General features: G+C 37.4%; 1 protein-coding gene across 1 annotated transcript in view; it reads left to right on the top strand.

Annotated features, from left to right (window-relative positions):
• Positions 1-4,928, top strand: part of GFOD2 (Gfo/Idh/MocA-like oxidoreductase domain containing 2) — a 15,795-nt gene extending 10,867 nt beyond the window's left edge. Inside the window, exon 3 of the mRNA XM_072422969.1 lies at positions 2,318-4,928. Coding sequence (XP_072279070.1) covers positions 2,318-3,189 — 872 coding nt within the window. The 3' untranslated portion in view covers positions 3,190-4,928. The remainder of the gene's footprint in view (positions 1-2,317) is intronic.
• The last annotated feature ends 11,642 nt before the right edge of the window (positions 4,929-16,570 follow it).

Genomic DNA, 16,570 nt, shown 5'->3' with positions numbered 1-16,570 from the left:
ATATATATATATATGTGTTGGAAAAAAAAATATTAGTCTAGTCATTGAGTATGGGCAAAAGCTCAAACTCAGACCAAGTAACATGCAATTCATGTTACTCACCACTTTTAACTGTTCTTGTCTTGTATCTGCTTCAAAAGGTATTTGTGTATTTCTGAATTTCTTTGTGGGATGGATGTACCCACCATCATTGTAAAGGGGGAGGGAAGTTGAAGGAGGGGCATTATTGGCAGTGTGTGGGAAGGTTTATTAGTAGCTCCTATTTTCTTACTGGATTGTACCCTCTCTTTTAGGGAGGTAGTGTGTTGACCAGTAGCCCCAGCATGTTTCCCTTTATTTTATGATCGGGGGGGGCAAGAGAAGGCTGGCAACTTCAGCCCAGATAGTCTGTCAGAGATTTCAGAGGATTGTGAAGAACGGTTCAGCAGTATTTTGTCTGCTATATCTGTTTTTAAAGTGCCATTTATTTGCTATGGGGTGTATAACTAACTAGATTATTAGTTGGACCAACTTGGATAAAATTAACAGCTTTGGAAGGCTATGTTTTGTCTAGGTTTTTCTTACTTGGAAAGTGCAATCTTTTTGACAAGGGGGAATGAACGTTTTAGTGTTATATTATGATTAGATATCTTGTATGATTTAAATGCTTTCTTTTTGACCGCATTTTTACCTTATGGGTGGTATACTTGGCTGAGCTGATTGTGTATGTATATCATGTTATGATACTAAGTTTGTAAGTAATTTTTGTTATGTATTAACATATTTATTGTTAATATTGTAGTTGCCTTTATCTCTGTTGTTGGCGTGTCTTTTGAAAACTGTTGATGTGGCATAAATTGTGCTAGAATAGCACGATATAAAAAGTAGTGTTATTTTGATTGCCTCATAAAATATCCAGATGTAAAAATGGCCAATTGTATTGCATATTTATACTTTGTGTGTTTTTAACATATTTAAAAGATGTTTTGTGTGTGTATATTTATGTATATGTGTGTGTCTGTGTCCATCCCAGGCTTGCTAAATCACCAAGGTTCAGTTTTTTGAGCTTTAATAAATTAGGCCCATGCTTTTAATAGTCCACCCCAAATTCCCACTAGGGCAAAAGAGGTAAAGCAAATACTGTTTTGAACAGAAATGTAATGTTTCAGCTCTGTCAGCCTTGTACATCCACAGAATGGACACAAAAAAGTTTGTTGCACCTTTTTAGATGTTCAGAACCCATATCACATTTTAGATACACCTGATGACTTCCTAGCCTCCAGATTCAACAAATTATTAGACAGGTGTGTGTTCTAAGATAGACTTGCTGGCATTGATCAGTAGATGCACTTTTGACTTTAGTAAAATCATTACAACCTGATCTGTGCCTTTCCTTCCATGGTCTTCTTCCTCAGCTCCTCTGCACAATCAATTTGGAAGACATGTTAGGGGTTTTTATAGCTTAAGAATGGCCATCTGATCTAGGTATATTTCTTGCAGACTATACTTTTCGGGTAATAGCATAGCTATAAGAGCCTAGTCTTTTAGGGATGGGAACCTCTGCAGTTCAATGAGAACTATATTTTCTGTTCGGCTGACTGGTTAAAGAATATGAGCTAGTCAGAAAATCTTCTCCTATGTTGATGGATCAATGGTAACTATTTCCTTTTCTAGTTATCTATTCATCCAATGTATACATATTATTATTTTGCCTCCACTGTCGAATCTTGAAAGGAGAACGTGGTTGTGGCTGGTTTAGGGTGAAATGATAATCTTTCCACTTCCAGCTTATTGCCCCAACAGTGCTTGCTGGAACATTCAGAAGTTTAAAAATACATCTGTAAACAATGTCATCAGTATGTTTTGAATCAATAAGGTTGCAAAGGTCTTGAGAGACCTCTTTGCTTTTACCCGTCATGGTATGCTTCTTGTGTAATGCCTTGGTAATGAGAAACCTTTGTATATATAGGCCATCATTTAGAACTAAACCAACTGATAATATTTTTAAGATCGGGGGCAGGATTGCTTTCTAAATACTGAGAGATTTCGGCAGTAAATGTATTTATTGGCACTTTCTATACTTAAATATATCTATCTTATCTATCTTATCTATCTATCTAATCTTTTAGGGGATAGGTGTTCTTGTTTTAGGGATAAAACCATATTCTATCCTGTCAACACTCAAACTCTTATCTTTCTTTTGCATTTTTTTGTTTATGAAACTCAGTTTTGCTTAAATTAATTCTTGTTTTTCTGTTGACTTTGTTCTAGAAATAGGTAATGTCTTAGATGTTATACTGTTCATTTTATAATCACTTTTCTTGTTTTTAAATTCCAGGAATTGGAAAGAGTGTCATCTGTGAAAAAGCTGCAACATGTTTAGATGCCTTTCTTATGGTAAAAGCCGCTTGCTATTACCCTAAACTCATGAACCTTGTTGCTAATTCTCTACGATTCCTTCCAGCATTTGTTCTAATGCGTCAGCTCATTCAGGAACAAAATTATTTGGGGGAAATTCAAATATGTGATGTTCGTGTATACTGGGGAAGTTTGCTGAGCAGCCATTATAGCTGGATCTGTGATGAACTGATGGGAGGAGGTGGCCTGCATACAATAGGGACTTATGTAGTAGATCTCCTAACTTATCTGACTGGGAAGAAAGCAGAAAAAGTGCATGGTTTTCTAAAAACCTTTGTGAAGCAAAATACATCAATCACTGGAATACGCCATGTCACCAGTGATGATTTCTGTTACTTTCAAATGCAAATGGTTGGTGGAGCTTGTAGCACAGTTACCTTAAATTTTAACATGCCCGGTGCTTTTGTGCATGAAGTACTTATTGTTGGGTCTGCAGGAAGACTGATTGTGCGTGGAACTGATCTCTTTGGCCAGAAAAACACTTCTTTTGAAGAAGAGCTTTTGCTTGAAGATACTTTGCACTTGGAAAATTTAGGAGCTTGTGGGTTTGAAAAAGTTCCTCTTCCATATTTGAAAGGAATGGCATATATGATTAAAGCATTGAAACTCTCTTTCCAAGATCAAGAGGATCATAGAACTTGGAACCAAAAGCCCTTGGTAGCAGCAGCAACATTTGAGGATGGATTGTATATGCAAACAGTTGTGGATGCTATTAAACGATCGAACCGATCAGGAGAATGGGAAGCTGTTAAAATAATGTCTGAAGAGTCAGATACCAACCAGAACCAGTGATTCACTTAAGAGGAATAGTATTTGAGAGCTATTTGAATATACGTTATTCTTATAAAACTATGTTAACTGTTAACTTTTATAAACTAATTAAATTAATTGGACTTTTAAGGCAGTTCACATACACTGTAGGTTATTTTATAAACAACAATCTTTTTTATAACATCAAATATAAAACAGATATCTTGGTATCATATTTAAAAAAAGGTTTAAATTCACACCAATTAAAACAATGTGATAGGTGTGTTTCATAGATCCTAATTAAAACTTTTTTTTTTTTTTAACAAACAAAATTTAGACATAATGTTATACTGTTACAAGTTTTTTTGACAATCCGACGCGTTTCGCAGAGACACTCCGCATCATCAGGGATTATCATGTACAGAGATAAATAACTTGAGCACACTAATAAAATGTAAGTGAGCATATAATTAGTTATTTAGAATACATATAGGTGTACATTTGAATCACATCACATATATAAAATACAATTAGGAATACCATAATAGAAAAAATTTTATATATACGTACATATTAAAAAGTGCCAGTGCTTGGGTGTAACTGAACCTGGCACAGGAATGCAACATGGGGTGGGGACCACAGAGACCCTTGATCCAGTAAAGAGCATACTAATCACAAACTTTTCCAAAAGGAGATGGTAGTTGTATGAATTTGTATTATATAAGAAATATTGTTTTACAAAATAACCTACAGTGTATGTGAACTGCCTTAAAAGTCCAATTAATTCAGTTGGTTTTTGTATCACACCGGGATGTTGGCAGTATTAACTAATATTTGAGATCTGACTACCAAGTTTCTGCTTTTAAACTTTTATTTTATAAGTATATCAGACCTTAGAACTTTAGCAGTGTTTTGTTCAGATATCCCACATGGAGGAAATCGCCGTTCTTCAATATCATCCAATGACAAGCTACCTCGTAATCATGCCTTTCTCCAGGCTGGCTGCAGCTTTCTGTAAAAAGTATTATTTACACAATCATACATTGTCACAATTATATAAACGTTAATATTAAGCATAAAAAGCATGTAGCCGCCCTTTATTTTAGTAGGATCCAGACGATTCCCTGTCCCCTAACGCAAGGACCATTGTTTGGGGGGGGGGGGGGGGTTATCATGACCACACTGTTACCACTGTGTTGTTTAATAAAAACATTATTAAGGGGGCACCGATTTCTGTCCCCTCACGCTGGGAAACGTGTACAGGGGTACGTAATACTACTTTACCCATTCATGGAAAATTTAAATAAGCCCTAGAATTAATGAGATAGTAGTTATGTCAAAAATGTATATTTTTTTAAGTACATATAGTACAAGTGGCAGAAAAGTTTTTTTTTTGCAACAATTAAAAAATTCTTGAGTATAAAACAAATTATATACATTTAAAATTCGCTTTTTGCAGAGTCAAAACATTTGCCTTCATTTCAATAGCACAAACAATGTGTAAATTCCTTTCACCCAGTCCTAGATCAGCCATTAAGACATTAAAAAACATAAATTAACTTGTTTGCTTAAAAGGAACCTGCTTGATAATTTTGCAGAAGCAAATAGAATGCCTTAGGATTTCTAGTATATTTTTATTATGACAATGACCTGGTATAAGTAAATTCAATTCATAACAGTTGTTGGGGAACAATACATACTTGTGACTTACTCAAACGATATGGATGAAACCCCATGCGTATTTGCCTTCAACAAAAAAAAAATAAAAAAATCTGCAGTGAGCAGTTTTCAAGTTTCTCTCCTAACATAAATTGAAGACAAACACTCTCACTCCCCGTGTAACATACAACATAAGGACTGTAGGTTTGTTTTTAAGTTGAATTTGTATGTCAGTCGGAACATGTATTATTTTAATAAATGCAATTAGGACAGATTTTTATCTCAACGTAATATTAGGCAGTGTGGTGTCAGTTACTATATAAAAACCAAGTAAAAAAAAAATGTATGGAGCCAAGACATTCATTAACTTCTGATGCAAGCTGTGCTTTAAAATGCAAAAAGAAACAACTGCAGAGTTTGTCTTGGTCATTAAAAAGTTACAAGATGTTGCAGAAGAGCTCAGTCTTAGCTGTGTTTGGCAAAAGATTTCTTCTGCAAGTCTTGCAAACCACTCCCTCCCCCCTATCAAGCCTCTGTCCTGCACACAAGCATGGAAGCCCCATTCTATCTAGGAGTCATCCATATGTAGGATGTCCTTAACTTGGGGACTACCTGTACATATGTATGTGTTTGTGTGTTTTATTTATATATATATATATATATATATATATATATATATATAATATTTTGACAGTGTCCCTAAGAGTGGCAGGAAAGTGCATTAAAGGCTCCAGAGAAATGAAAGTGACGAGGTTTGTATAGGTTTTTAGAAAGAAACCAGGGACTATAGGGCCCTGGAGCCAGCCAAGGGAGTGAAAGGGTGGGTTCCTTGGCCCAACCCAATCCTGACTGGGTAAGTGTGCACCTGCACTCAGGTGCAAAAGAAAGAGAGGAAATTGATCAGCAAGAGGCTGAAGAAGAGGATCAGCCACTGTGTTGCAGGCTGGAGTGTGCTTAGAAGGCAGCCAGAGGGTTTCAGGCTGTGAAGGGAGCCCGAATCTGTTTCAGGTGGGTTCCAGGTTGCATGAGAGGGGAAGGGGACAGATCTCCAGGAAAGCCATCAGGCAAAACTAGATTGAAACTCTGAGTGAAAGTGTTGATTTAGTGTGTGTTAGTAAGAGAGGGCACCTAAGTGAGGTAGCAAGAGGCCCAGCCGTGCTACTGTTTATTGTTGTGAAGTGTTGGAGAGTGTGCTGTAACACTTGCCTAAACAAATAAAACTGCTGTTTTTGTACTTTTGTAGTCTGCTGCCTCTGATCAGCCATGTAAGCATCCCGTTACCATGAGCAACCCCCAGTAATCTACCACAAAATAAATTTATATATATATACACACACACACACTCTACCAGTGCGTGAATTTGTGCAATTGGACACTCCTGACCTGTTCCCTTTCATGGTAGATACAGTATCTAGTCTCCAATCAGCATAATTATCCTTATTCTAGAAAGCTGAACTGTGATTGTTCTGGTTCTTTACACCAGCACTGTGATAACACATGTAAACACAAATGTACTCCTGCATTATATCAAACTACAGTAGCCAGGTAACACATTACTGTTTATTATCAAATGAGTATGTTGCCCTAATGCAGTGCTTGTGTGTGCTTTACCCACTAACATGACCATGTTGGCGTGAATAGGTCCTTGCTGCCTTTTTTTTACAGAATTTTAATTAAAAACTTTGTTGCGTGATTTCCAATTTGGTAAGTAAAAGGCAAAGGACAGGTACTATGTATTACTTCCCTGCATCCTATTTTCACGGTTTTCCATGAAGTAAAATACAAAAAATTACTACACACAATATTTTTCATAAAATGTATCATAAAATTATGTACACAAATCTGATACTGATTTTTTATTTTATGAGGCATGTTGTATTGCAATGGCAAGTATAGTGAGTGGAAAAGTGAAGACAAAGTCGATTCACCTTGCTCAAATATGTGAGCATATTTTCTGAAAGAATATGATCTGCCTCCTCTTCCAAAAGTACCTTACAAGACAGTTCTATTGCAAGCTTTTATGGGCTTAGAAAATGATATCTATAAAAGATAAGGCCATATTCAAAGTGTACTGATTAACTCTGAATTGGTCTTTATTTTGATAAAACAACACCTAAAGCCCAACAGATAATGGATCACTGGTGCATCAAAAAAACATTTATCAAATCAATTTATATTGAGCCCTATAATGGTGATATGTGATTGGTTCTAACGAAAAATAAATTCTAGATACCCACTTGCTCACTGGCGGTAGTAGTGGCAACATTCATTTGTGCTATTGGTTTTCTCCGGTAGAACTGTGCCATCTACATCTACTCTGCTCAGTCTATTTGTTGTGACCCTCATCTGAATATCTAAAGATACAAGTTTAGGCATCACCAAGTGAAATTGTTTTAAACGCAACAATAAAATGTTAAAAATTCTGCTTCCAGCATTATAACCATTTATGATCTCCATAAAATATTTAAAATTGTCCTTTAGGCTATGCTTTGATATGCAAAAAGAAACAACTGCCGAGTTTGTTTTGGTTGGTCAATTAAGAGTTACAAGAGCTTGCAGAAGCAAACTGCCCCTCTCCCCCCATGAAACCTCCGTCCTGCACACGGTTGAGCAGGGAAGCCCCGTTTGTATCTAGGAGTCATCTGTATGTTGGATGTCCTTAACTCGGGGACTATCTGTATTGGAAGACATACTGTCTGGAGACAAAGATCTTCTTGCAACTGTTGAAACTATAGTTATTTATGGTACCTTGAGAATAAAGGTTCACAACATGTAATTCCCTAGTGTCCCTCAAGTGGCAAAGCTTTCAAGCTTTGCCCTTTTTTATATAAAGAAATATTTTATATAGGTATAAAAGTGAAACCCTGTCCACACTTGTTTTCCCAGTATATCCTTAACTGTTCTTCAGGATTTTGTATCCATATTGTGAATTATGAAGCATATTCAATAACTGGGTTCAGACCTGCTATAAGTAAAAATATTTTGTGCCATTATGTGTATTCTGTTCTCAAATAACAATAAGCAAGGTAAAATTTAATAGGATATATTTTGGCACATTAGTTGTATTGTTTTAATGATAAGAAGGACACCAAACAAAATGTTTAGCACGGTAGGATAATGAACTACTGCTAAGTAATGTATCGGACATCGGCCAACTCGGTAGAGGACAACCAACCAGGAGCATGAGAGAGGTAGAAAGAAATAGGATAAGGTATTGGCACCATTAAAATTGACAATACTGTCAAGTTATGTCCTAAAGTAAAGAAAAGTCTTCTACCTAGTAATGGAAATCAAAACTGAAATGTATATTGGTCTTCTTTTATCCATTGGGAGATGAAGTAAGCTTTTGAGACATGTATTGTGTTGTGTAGTTAATGCAAAAGTATAAAAAAAATGGAAAAAGGGGTTAAGGTGAATGGATAGGATAGACGTAAACATACAGCAGGGGAAATAAGTATTCATTTTTTTCAGTATCATATTTTCTCAGTATCCCTCAGAATCTCTGCTTGATTCATTGACATGAAATTTACACCAGATGTCCGTAACAATCCATGCATTCCACACATACAAAGAAATAAAAAAAAAAATGAGTCCATAAATTAAGGTATGTGTTATAAAGTGGCATGGTACAGTGAATATGTTTTGAACACATGAAGAAAAGGAGGTGCACAAAGGCAGGAAAGCCAAGAAACCTGATGAAATCAGCCAGTATTTAGAGAACAATCCTGCCCCCTATCAGTGCAAATTATATCAGCTGGTACCAGGATATTCTTAGTAAGAATCTTCTGCCATCCACCAGGATGGTAAAGATGAAACAAGGGTAAACATTGCAGCAAGACAATGATCCCAAATACACAACAAAGGAAACTCAATTGGTTACAGAGACAGAAAAAAGCTAGAATGGTCTAGCCAATCACCCAACTTGAATCCAAAAACTTAAATCCATGAAAAGAACCGAAGTTTTGAGTTTATAGCAGAGGCCCCAGAAAAACGTTAATGTGTTTAATAATAGTTGTTAAAGTATGGGTGGAAAGGAATTAAGAGCTCCAGTAGCTCCAACAAAGAACTATTTGTTGCTTACTATCTCTGCAAAATCTTTTCATGAGTATTGTTTAGTGTAGTTGTCAACCTCTCCTTAACCCAGCTCTACAAACATGTTTAAAAAGTATAAATTAGGACTCCACCACCCCTCTGCAAGTGACCATGCCAAGTCTATAATTGGTTTATTAAGCCGTAAATGAGTTATATTTTTTAGGATGACTAGCTATTACTTTAATCATTTAAAGGTTGCAGAAAAGGGAAGTTTCAAAGTTGTATTGCCTGTGGATGATTTGAGTTACTCTGTGCCCAAACTTACGCCAGTGATTGGGGGGGCTTTGTATAAAACCACATTTTTCTAAACATATCTAGATATAGCTGCTAATGACTCGCTAAAGTTTTAAACTAAGACAACTAATACTGATTTTAGCCCAGCAGCCTAGAGGAGTCAATTGTATCGCCTTCATAACGCTGGATGAGAAATGACTAGAGGTAGCCAGCGAAACTTTGTTTGGACCGCTTTGTAGGATAAAAATTTTGTTGAACTCTTATCTATTCTGTCCTGTACAGGTATGTAGTAAACCTCTGGACCATGTCTAATCTCTGCAAAACAATATCCTCAGAGTGGTCCTCTTGACTGCTGAAGGCCAGAAGGACATTTTCAACCACCCAATCCGAAAAAAACCTGGCAGGCTGCTTGCAGGAGAAAGCATGAAGCTCCAAAATTCTATGGCCTGAAACAATGCAGTGAGAAAACCATCAGCGGGGACAGGTAAAACAGAGAGCATGTAGAATCTGGGAAAAAAAGAGGCTTCACAGGGCTCCGAGGATCTTTGAAGAAACTTATTCAGGGGTCTTAACTTTATGGCTGCCATCAAGAAATATTTTACTAGAAAATAAAAAGCCCTTTTTACTTTGGGAAGTGCAGAGAAAGTTGACACCTGGACATTTAAGGGAGTTTTAGCTTAGACCAACATACTGTGCTGATTGGAGGAATTCTAGAATATTACTGATGGAAGGATTGTCAGAAACCCAGCCCCACAACTTTAAGAGCTGTAGGAATTTTGTCCCAAATTCTGTGATGGGTAGACTTAGTGGAACTCTTTGTGGATGTTTTGAGGGTTTTGGTTACCAAAACCGACAAATTTAACTCCACTAACACCTTTCTTTCAATTTCCATGCCATTAAACTTAAAGCGGACCTATCACCAAAATTTTTGCTTTACATAAAAGGTTAGACAACCAGAGGCTATTTTGCTCCAGTAGATTAATCATCTGGCAGAAGAAGTGGAGCAGTTATGGAAAGATCAAGCAGCAAGGGAAACCAAGGCACCCTGGGCCAATACAGAAGAATTGCTATAGTAGTAAACCTTTCCTTATCAATCTTCCTTAGGACCCTCAAAATTAGAAGACTTGAAGGGAATATATACACCATCTTGAAATTCCAAGGAATCTTAGGTTATCACCTCTGTGCAAAACCATCTGGACACAAAAATCTGACTTGCCACAAAGGAGAACACTGAAGTCACTCAAGAACACTCAAGTCCACCCGATGAGTACCCCACCAACTGAAAGGACTTTTCATTGGGATTCCAAAAGTTGCAGCTGAGACTGTTCACAAGAGAGTTCTTCCAGATGGGAAGGTATGATGGGGAAAGATCTCTATGAATCCCTGCCCAGGCAAAAAGATTTTGCAGTCGTTCGAGACAGGCCCTCCTTTCTTACTGCCTGACGATGGATATACAGCGTTGCTGTTCAGTAGTCTATCGGCAATTTCAATTGATAACCTCATTATCATGCAATACGTAAGTCCATCTGAAGAGTGCCCCCCCTCCGACTGAAAATTCATTCAAGGACCTTTCTTGGGATCCTAAAAGTTGCAGCTGATAACGTTTGCAAGAGTGTTCTCCTGGCCAGGAAGGTATGATACCGATAGAACTCTCATGTGCATCTCTGTCCAGACAAGGACTTTTCAGTCCTCAAGAGAGGCACTCTCCCCCCATCCTGTCGACAGATATTTGCCACCACTGTTGAGTTGTCCTTCAGCTAGTTCATCTTCCCTTAGTTTGCCAACCCTGGAGACTGGCATCGGTAGTAACAATGATTCCATCTCCCAAGATCGATAGGCCTGCCTTGGTACAATTTTACTGAATCCGTCCACCATGTTATCTTCTATCTCTCTGCTAATGGCAGCAAGATTTGCTGACACATGAACAACCGTTCCTACAGCTGGAGGAAAGCTGTCAGGATTGTATGTGCCAATATGCCCAATAAATCACTGCAATAGTTGAGGCCAAAGTCCTTCTTCAGTCTAAGCCTATCAACTGTGTCCTTCCACTGTTGATGCCTGTTGGAAGTGACCAAAATTGATACGAATATGACTTGTATGTAAAGACAATTCTGCCTTCTTGGAAACAAGCTATAAACCTCATTATCTGTGGAGACAGATGCAGTCCCTCAAACATCAAAGGATTGCTTAACAGAGACAATGATTGATCTTCCATGTGTGCAGGCCTGAGGATCATTAACACCTTGGCCAGTTTGACTATTTTGTGTCAATTTCTGCCCAAACCTGTTCACTATAACTTCAGTCTTCCTGGAGGGGGCAGGGGTATATGACAACAATCCCAAGCCTGGGACAAGGACAGTCTGTGTGACCTTTTGATCAAGACTTCACCAAGGATGAATCAACAATGTGATTCGCTCTGGACCTTCAGCGGGGTGTGGTTCAAGGAGAGAAAACCCTGGTGTGTATGGTTGTGTGAGAGATTGACCATGTGCTAGAGATAGAGCTAGACCCCTCTCCTTCCCCTTCCTATATACCCTTTACCTGCTTCCCTTTTGTATTGAAAATCATATGTAAATATTATCCTAAGCTGTAAATAAACTTTTCCCCTTGTTAAGATCTATTGGTCCGTTGTTAAATCCAAGGCACCCCAAACAGAGCACATTCTACAATGCCAATCAACATTCCCTGGTATTCTAGATGTCTCAATGGCAACACATTACTCTTCTGAAGGTTCGATATTCAACCAAGCAAGCGGAGCACTGAAAAAAACAGTCAACTTGGTTGTCTTGGTTGTCTGCAAGAAGAAGCACACCATCCAGGTAATAAAAAAGGCAAATATTTGAGGCCTCAACATTACCATGAAAGACAACATGATCTTGGAAAAGATTCTTGAAGCTGCAGGAAGACTGAATCGAAGACATCAAAACCTGATAGGGAAACTCAGGAACTAATGTTCTTCCTAGGAATGTTCCCCAGAATATGAAAATAGTCATCTGCCAGATCTATTGAGGTCATCCAATCCCCTTGTATCCTATCACCAAAATAAGTTTACAGAGATTCCATGTGAAAACTCCCTTCAAGAATGAATTTAGCATCTTCTGATCAAACATTGGCCTCTATGTGCTCGACACTTCTTTGATGAGAGAAATTGGGGGACACAGACCTTACCCTCTTTCTTGAAGAGTAACAGGGACTATTGTCTGCATCTTGTACAATTATCTGATATAGGAATCTAGATCTCTCTTCTCTGGATTGTCTAGAATTTTTGTAGAAATTAATCCTATCTTTGAGACAAGGTTAGGCCCTTGAATTTTCCCTTACTCTCCAAAGTCCCTAAAACCCAAACATTTAGAACACTGTCTGGCCATACCTGGCAGAATGTGGAAGTCTTGCTCCCACTTTGGGATGGCTGGGTATGTTTTGCCAATTTCTACAAAGCTACATCCACTTTAGGAGGAACATATTCAATAAACAGGTAAATGTTAAAATGTTAGACAAGCTTTTTTTTTTAATCAACAATTTCCTTTATTTCGAAGATCAATGGAAAAGTAGGTAACTGCTTCTTTCAATTTGGAAAATATCTCCGTTTCTTACTTCCTTATCCCAGGCAATAGCTTTCCTAACTACCTTTACAAAAAGGGCTACTCAGGTGATTTAAAAAAAAAAAAAGATTCCTCCAAATCTTCACCAGAAGTGCAGTCTGAACGGGAGCACAGAATTCTGTGAAGGAGGTGCAAATCTGCCACTAGAAGGGGAGGGAGAATGCCTCTTTGAAAACAGTCGATCAACCACTAGGGAAATAAACATATGCCAGAGAAAAACCCTATAGACATAATTGTTCCAGAGGAAGGCAAAAAAAAACTCTGGTTCAAAACATATTCCTTCCTGATCCTGTGGCAATCGGATGTTATCTTTAATTTATACCTTCAATACACTGTTAAATTATGTGCTTCTAGAAAAGCATCTAGCTTTTTCTTAAAGGAATCTATAGTACTTGATGAAACTACTTCCTACTTTCCTTTCCCACATTTTCACAGGCCCTACTTTGAAGTATCCCTTACGCAGAGATTAAATTTTTTTTCCTCCAGACGCAGAGAGTACCCCCTTGTCCTTTGCAATGACCTTAAGTAAATAATTGGGAGGCCAGTTCTCTATGTAGACCATTTATATATTATAAATTTCTAAAGGGTGTATAATAGCTATCATATTCCCCGTTACACGTCTCCTCTCAAGGGAGAAAAAATCCGATTCAGCTGATCTCCCCTCATAGCTGAGTTCCTCCATTTATTTTATTAGTTTTGTTGGCCTTCTCTGCACTCTCTCAAACTCCACAAAATCTTTTTTTGTGAACTGGCACCAAAAACTGCACTGTGTATTCCAGATAAGGTCTAACCAGTGCTTTGTACGGGGCAGGATTATGTCTCAATCAAGTCTATTCCTTTTTTAATACAAGAAAGTACTTTGCAAGCTTTACATTTTGCAGCTTGACATTGCATGCTATTAAGTCTATGATCTACCATAACCCTTTTCCAGTTTTGCCCCCCCCCCCCAAATGTATTCACCCCAGACAGGATGAAGTATGCATGTTGTTGCCCCCCAAGTGCATAACTTTACATTTCTCTATATTAAATTTAGTTTGCCACTTGGCTTCTCTAACCGTGCACCCAGGTCTGCTTGTAGATTATAGGCATCCTTTATGGACTTAATTATATTACATAATTTGGTGTCTGCAAACACAGAAATGGTACTTTTAATCCCAAGCTCTATATCATTCATAAAGATGTTAAACAGTAAAGGTCCCAAAACTGAAACCTGGGATACAACTCTCCAGATGCAGTCTTTAACTTCCTGAGCAGGTAACCCCAAGGGTGACTCGGGGTACAAAAAAGATACTAGGAGCAGTCCCCAAGTCACACTCGGGGTGGGTATACCTATCGGAAATAATAGTAAATAGTCTTACCTTGTCCACCGGCGTTCCCTGTCATTCTATGCATCTTCTTTCTTCCTCCAGGCCGGCGGTCTCTGCACCTGATGAGTCACCGGAGAGTTCCCGGTGACATCGGTGCGTGCAGGCGTTTTCTGTTCCGGCCGGGGTGGGAAATTCAAATTCATTTGTATTGCATTCAATACAAAATTACTGCATTGAATGCAGTACAATAGATTCATATGTGAAAATGCAGTACATTGTCTTTCATGAACATTTATTTTACAGTATATTATATTAGTATTAGTATATTATATATTAAAAAAAAAAATTCTAATTTTTATAACATAAAAAAATATATTTTTTTTAAATTTTATTATTTTGACATGGTTTTGCATTTCACGCTTTATTTTACCCATACTAATAGATTATAATGTAAAACAAATTGTCATGAAAAAAAAATGTACCGCTTTAGGACATATAAAACCAGACAGAAATGAACCGCCCAGGAGGTTAAGCCAGTTCTCTATCCATTTACAGATTGACTTTTCTAAACCTATAGGCCCTAACCTGCATATTAACCATCTATGGTTTTTTTCTTGAATCCATGCTGACTATCACTTATTATTTTCTAGCAGAATCTACTCTGTGGTTCCTTATCAAATTCTTTAGGACCTTTCCAACTATAGAAGTTAAACCTGGATATTGCAGCTTGGCATTGCATGCTTATATTAAGTCTATGATCTACCAGAACCCCTGGATCCTTTTCCATTTCTAACTCAAATGTATTCCACCTAGACCGTATGAAGCATGCATGTTGTTAAGTGCATAACTTTACATTTATCTATATTAAATGCCATTTGCCACCTGACTGCCCAATCAAACAGTACATTCAGGTCTGCTGGTGGATTATAGACATCTTGTATGGACTTAAATCCATTACATAGTTTGGTGTCATCTGCAAACATAGAAATGGTACTTTTAATGCCAAACTCTATATCATTTATAAAGATGTTAAACAGTAAAGGTCCCAACACTGAACCCTGGGGTACACTACTAATAACCTTAGACCATTAAGAGTATGAATCATTAATTACAAATTACAATTACAACTCTCTAGATGCTCTCTTTAAGCCAGTTCTCTTTACTTTTACAGACTGACTTTTCTAAACCTATTGACTCTAACTTGTATAATAACCGTCTTTGGGGTACAGTGTGAAATGCTTTGGCAAAAACAAAGTACAAAGTTTTTCATGAACCCATGCTGGCTATCACTTATAATATTATTTTCTAGCAGAAACTACTCTACGTGGTTCTTTATCAAACCCTCTAGGACCTTTCCAACTATGGACATTATGGTCTGTGGTTACCTGGTAATGACTTTGCTCCCTTTTTGAAGATAGGAACCACATTGGCCTTACGCCAATCCATCTGTACCATGCCAGTGACTAAAGAGTCTCTAAAAATTAGAAATAATGGCTTTGAAATAACCAAGCTCAGCTCTTTGATGACGCGTGTATGTAATGCATCGGGTCCTGGTGCTTTGTCAACCTTAATTTTGCCCAACTGTTTCTCAATCATATCAATTTTGAGCCATTGTGGCTCATTTAAGGCAGTGACATTGCTATTATGAATTTGGACTTGAGCTCTGCCATTTTCCTTTGTGTACCCAGAGCTAAAAAAAAGTTTAGTAAATCTTCCTTTTCTTTATCCCCAGTTACCAACCCAGAGACATCCTTTAAGGGGCCTACATGCTCAGATCTGATCTTTTTAAAAATGTAGTGTTTGCCTTACTTTCCTTTGCAATCTGTCTTTCATTTTGAAGTTTTGCACATTTTATTTCCTTTTTACACCTTTTGTTATACACTTTATAGTTTTCAAACGATGAAGTTGATCCTTCATTTTTATATTTTTGGAATGCCCTTTTCTTGTTCCTTTTGGCTTTTTTAACATCAGCTGTGAGCCACATACGTTTTAATTTTAGTCTCTTAAACTTATTACCCATTGGAATATATTTTTCACTGTGCTTTTGTAGAACAGACTCTCCTTAAATTAAATGTTTTTATCTTTCCTGTTTTTGCTTCCTGTTTACAACTTACATTAAATTAATTATGTTATAGTCACTGCTACCCAGATTCTCATTTTTATGCACATTTGTTATAAACTTTGCATTGTTAGAAAGAACTAGGTCCAGCAGAGTATCTTTTTTAGTTGGGGGCTTCAATAAACTGTACCATAAAATTATCTTGTATTAAATTCACAAATGTCCTCCCTTTTGCTGTTCTTGTAGTGCCATTACTTCAGTCAATGTCAGGGTAGTTGAAATCTCCCATGATTAAAACACTTCCACTTTTTGCTGCTTTTTCTATCTGTGCTTGTAATTTATTCTTTTTTTTTCCTTAGCACTGGGGGGGGGGCTATAGCAGACTCCAATAATTAATTGTTTGTTATTCAACACCACATTCAACTCCACCCATAATGCCTCAACCTCATTGCTTGTTCCATCCGCAATTT

This window comes from Pyxicephalus adspersus, chromosome 9, assembly GCF_032062135.1.
Source record: "Pyxicephalus adspersus chromosome 9, UCB_Pads_2.0, whole genome shotgun sequence".
Lineage (NCBI taxonomy): Eukaryota > Metazoa > Chordata > Amphibia > Anura > Pyxicephalidae > Pyxicephalus > Pyxicephalus adspersus.
Note: the sequence above shows the minus strand (reverse complement) of the source record. Positions and strands in the feature narration are given on the sequence as shown.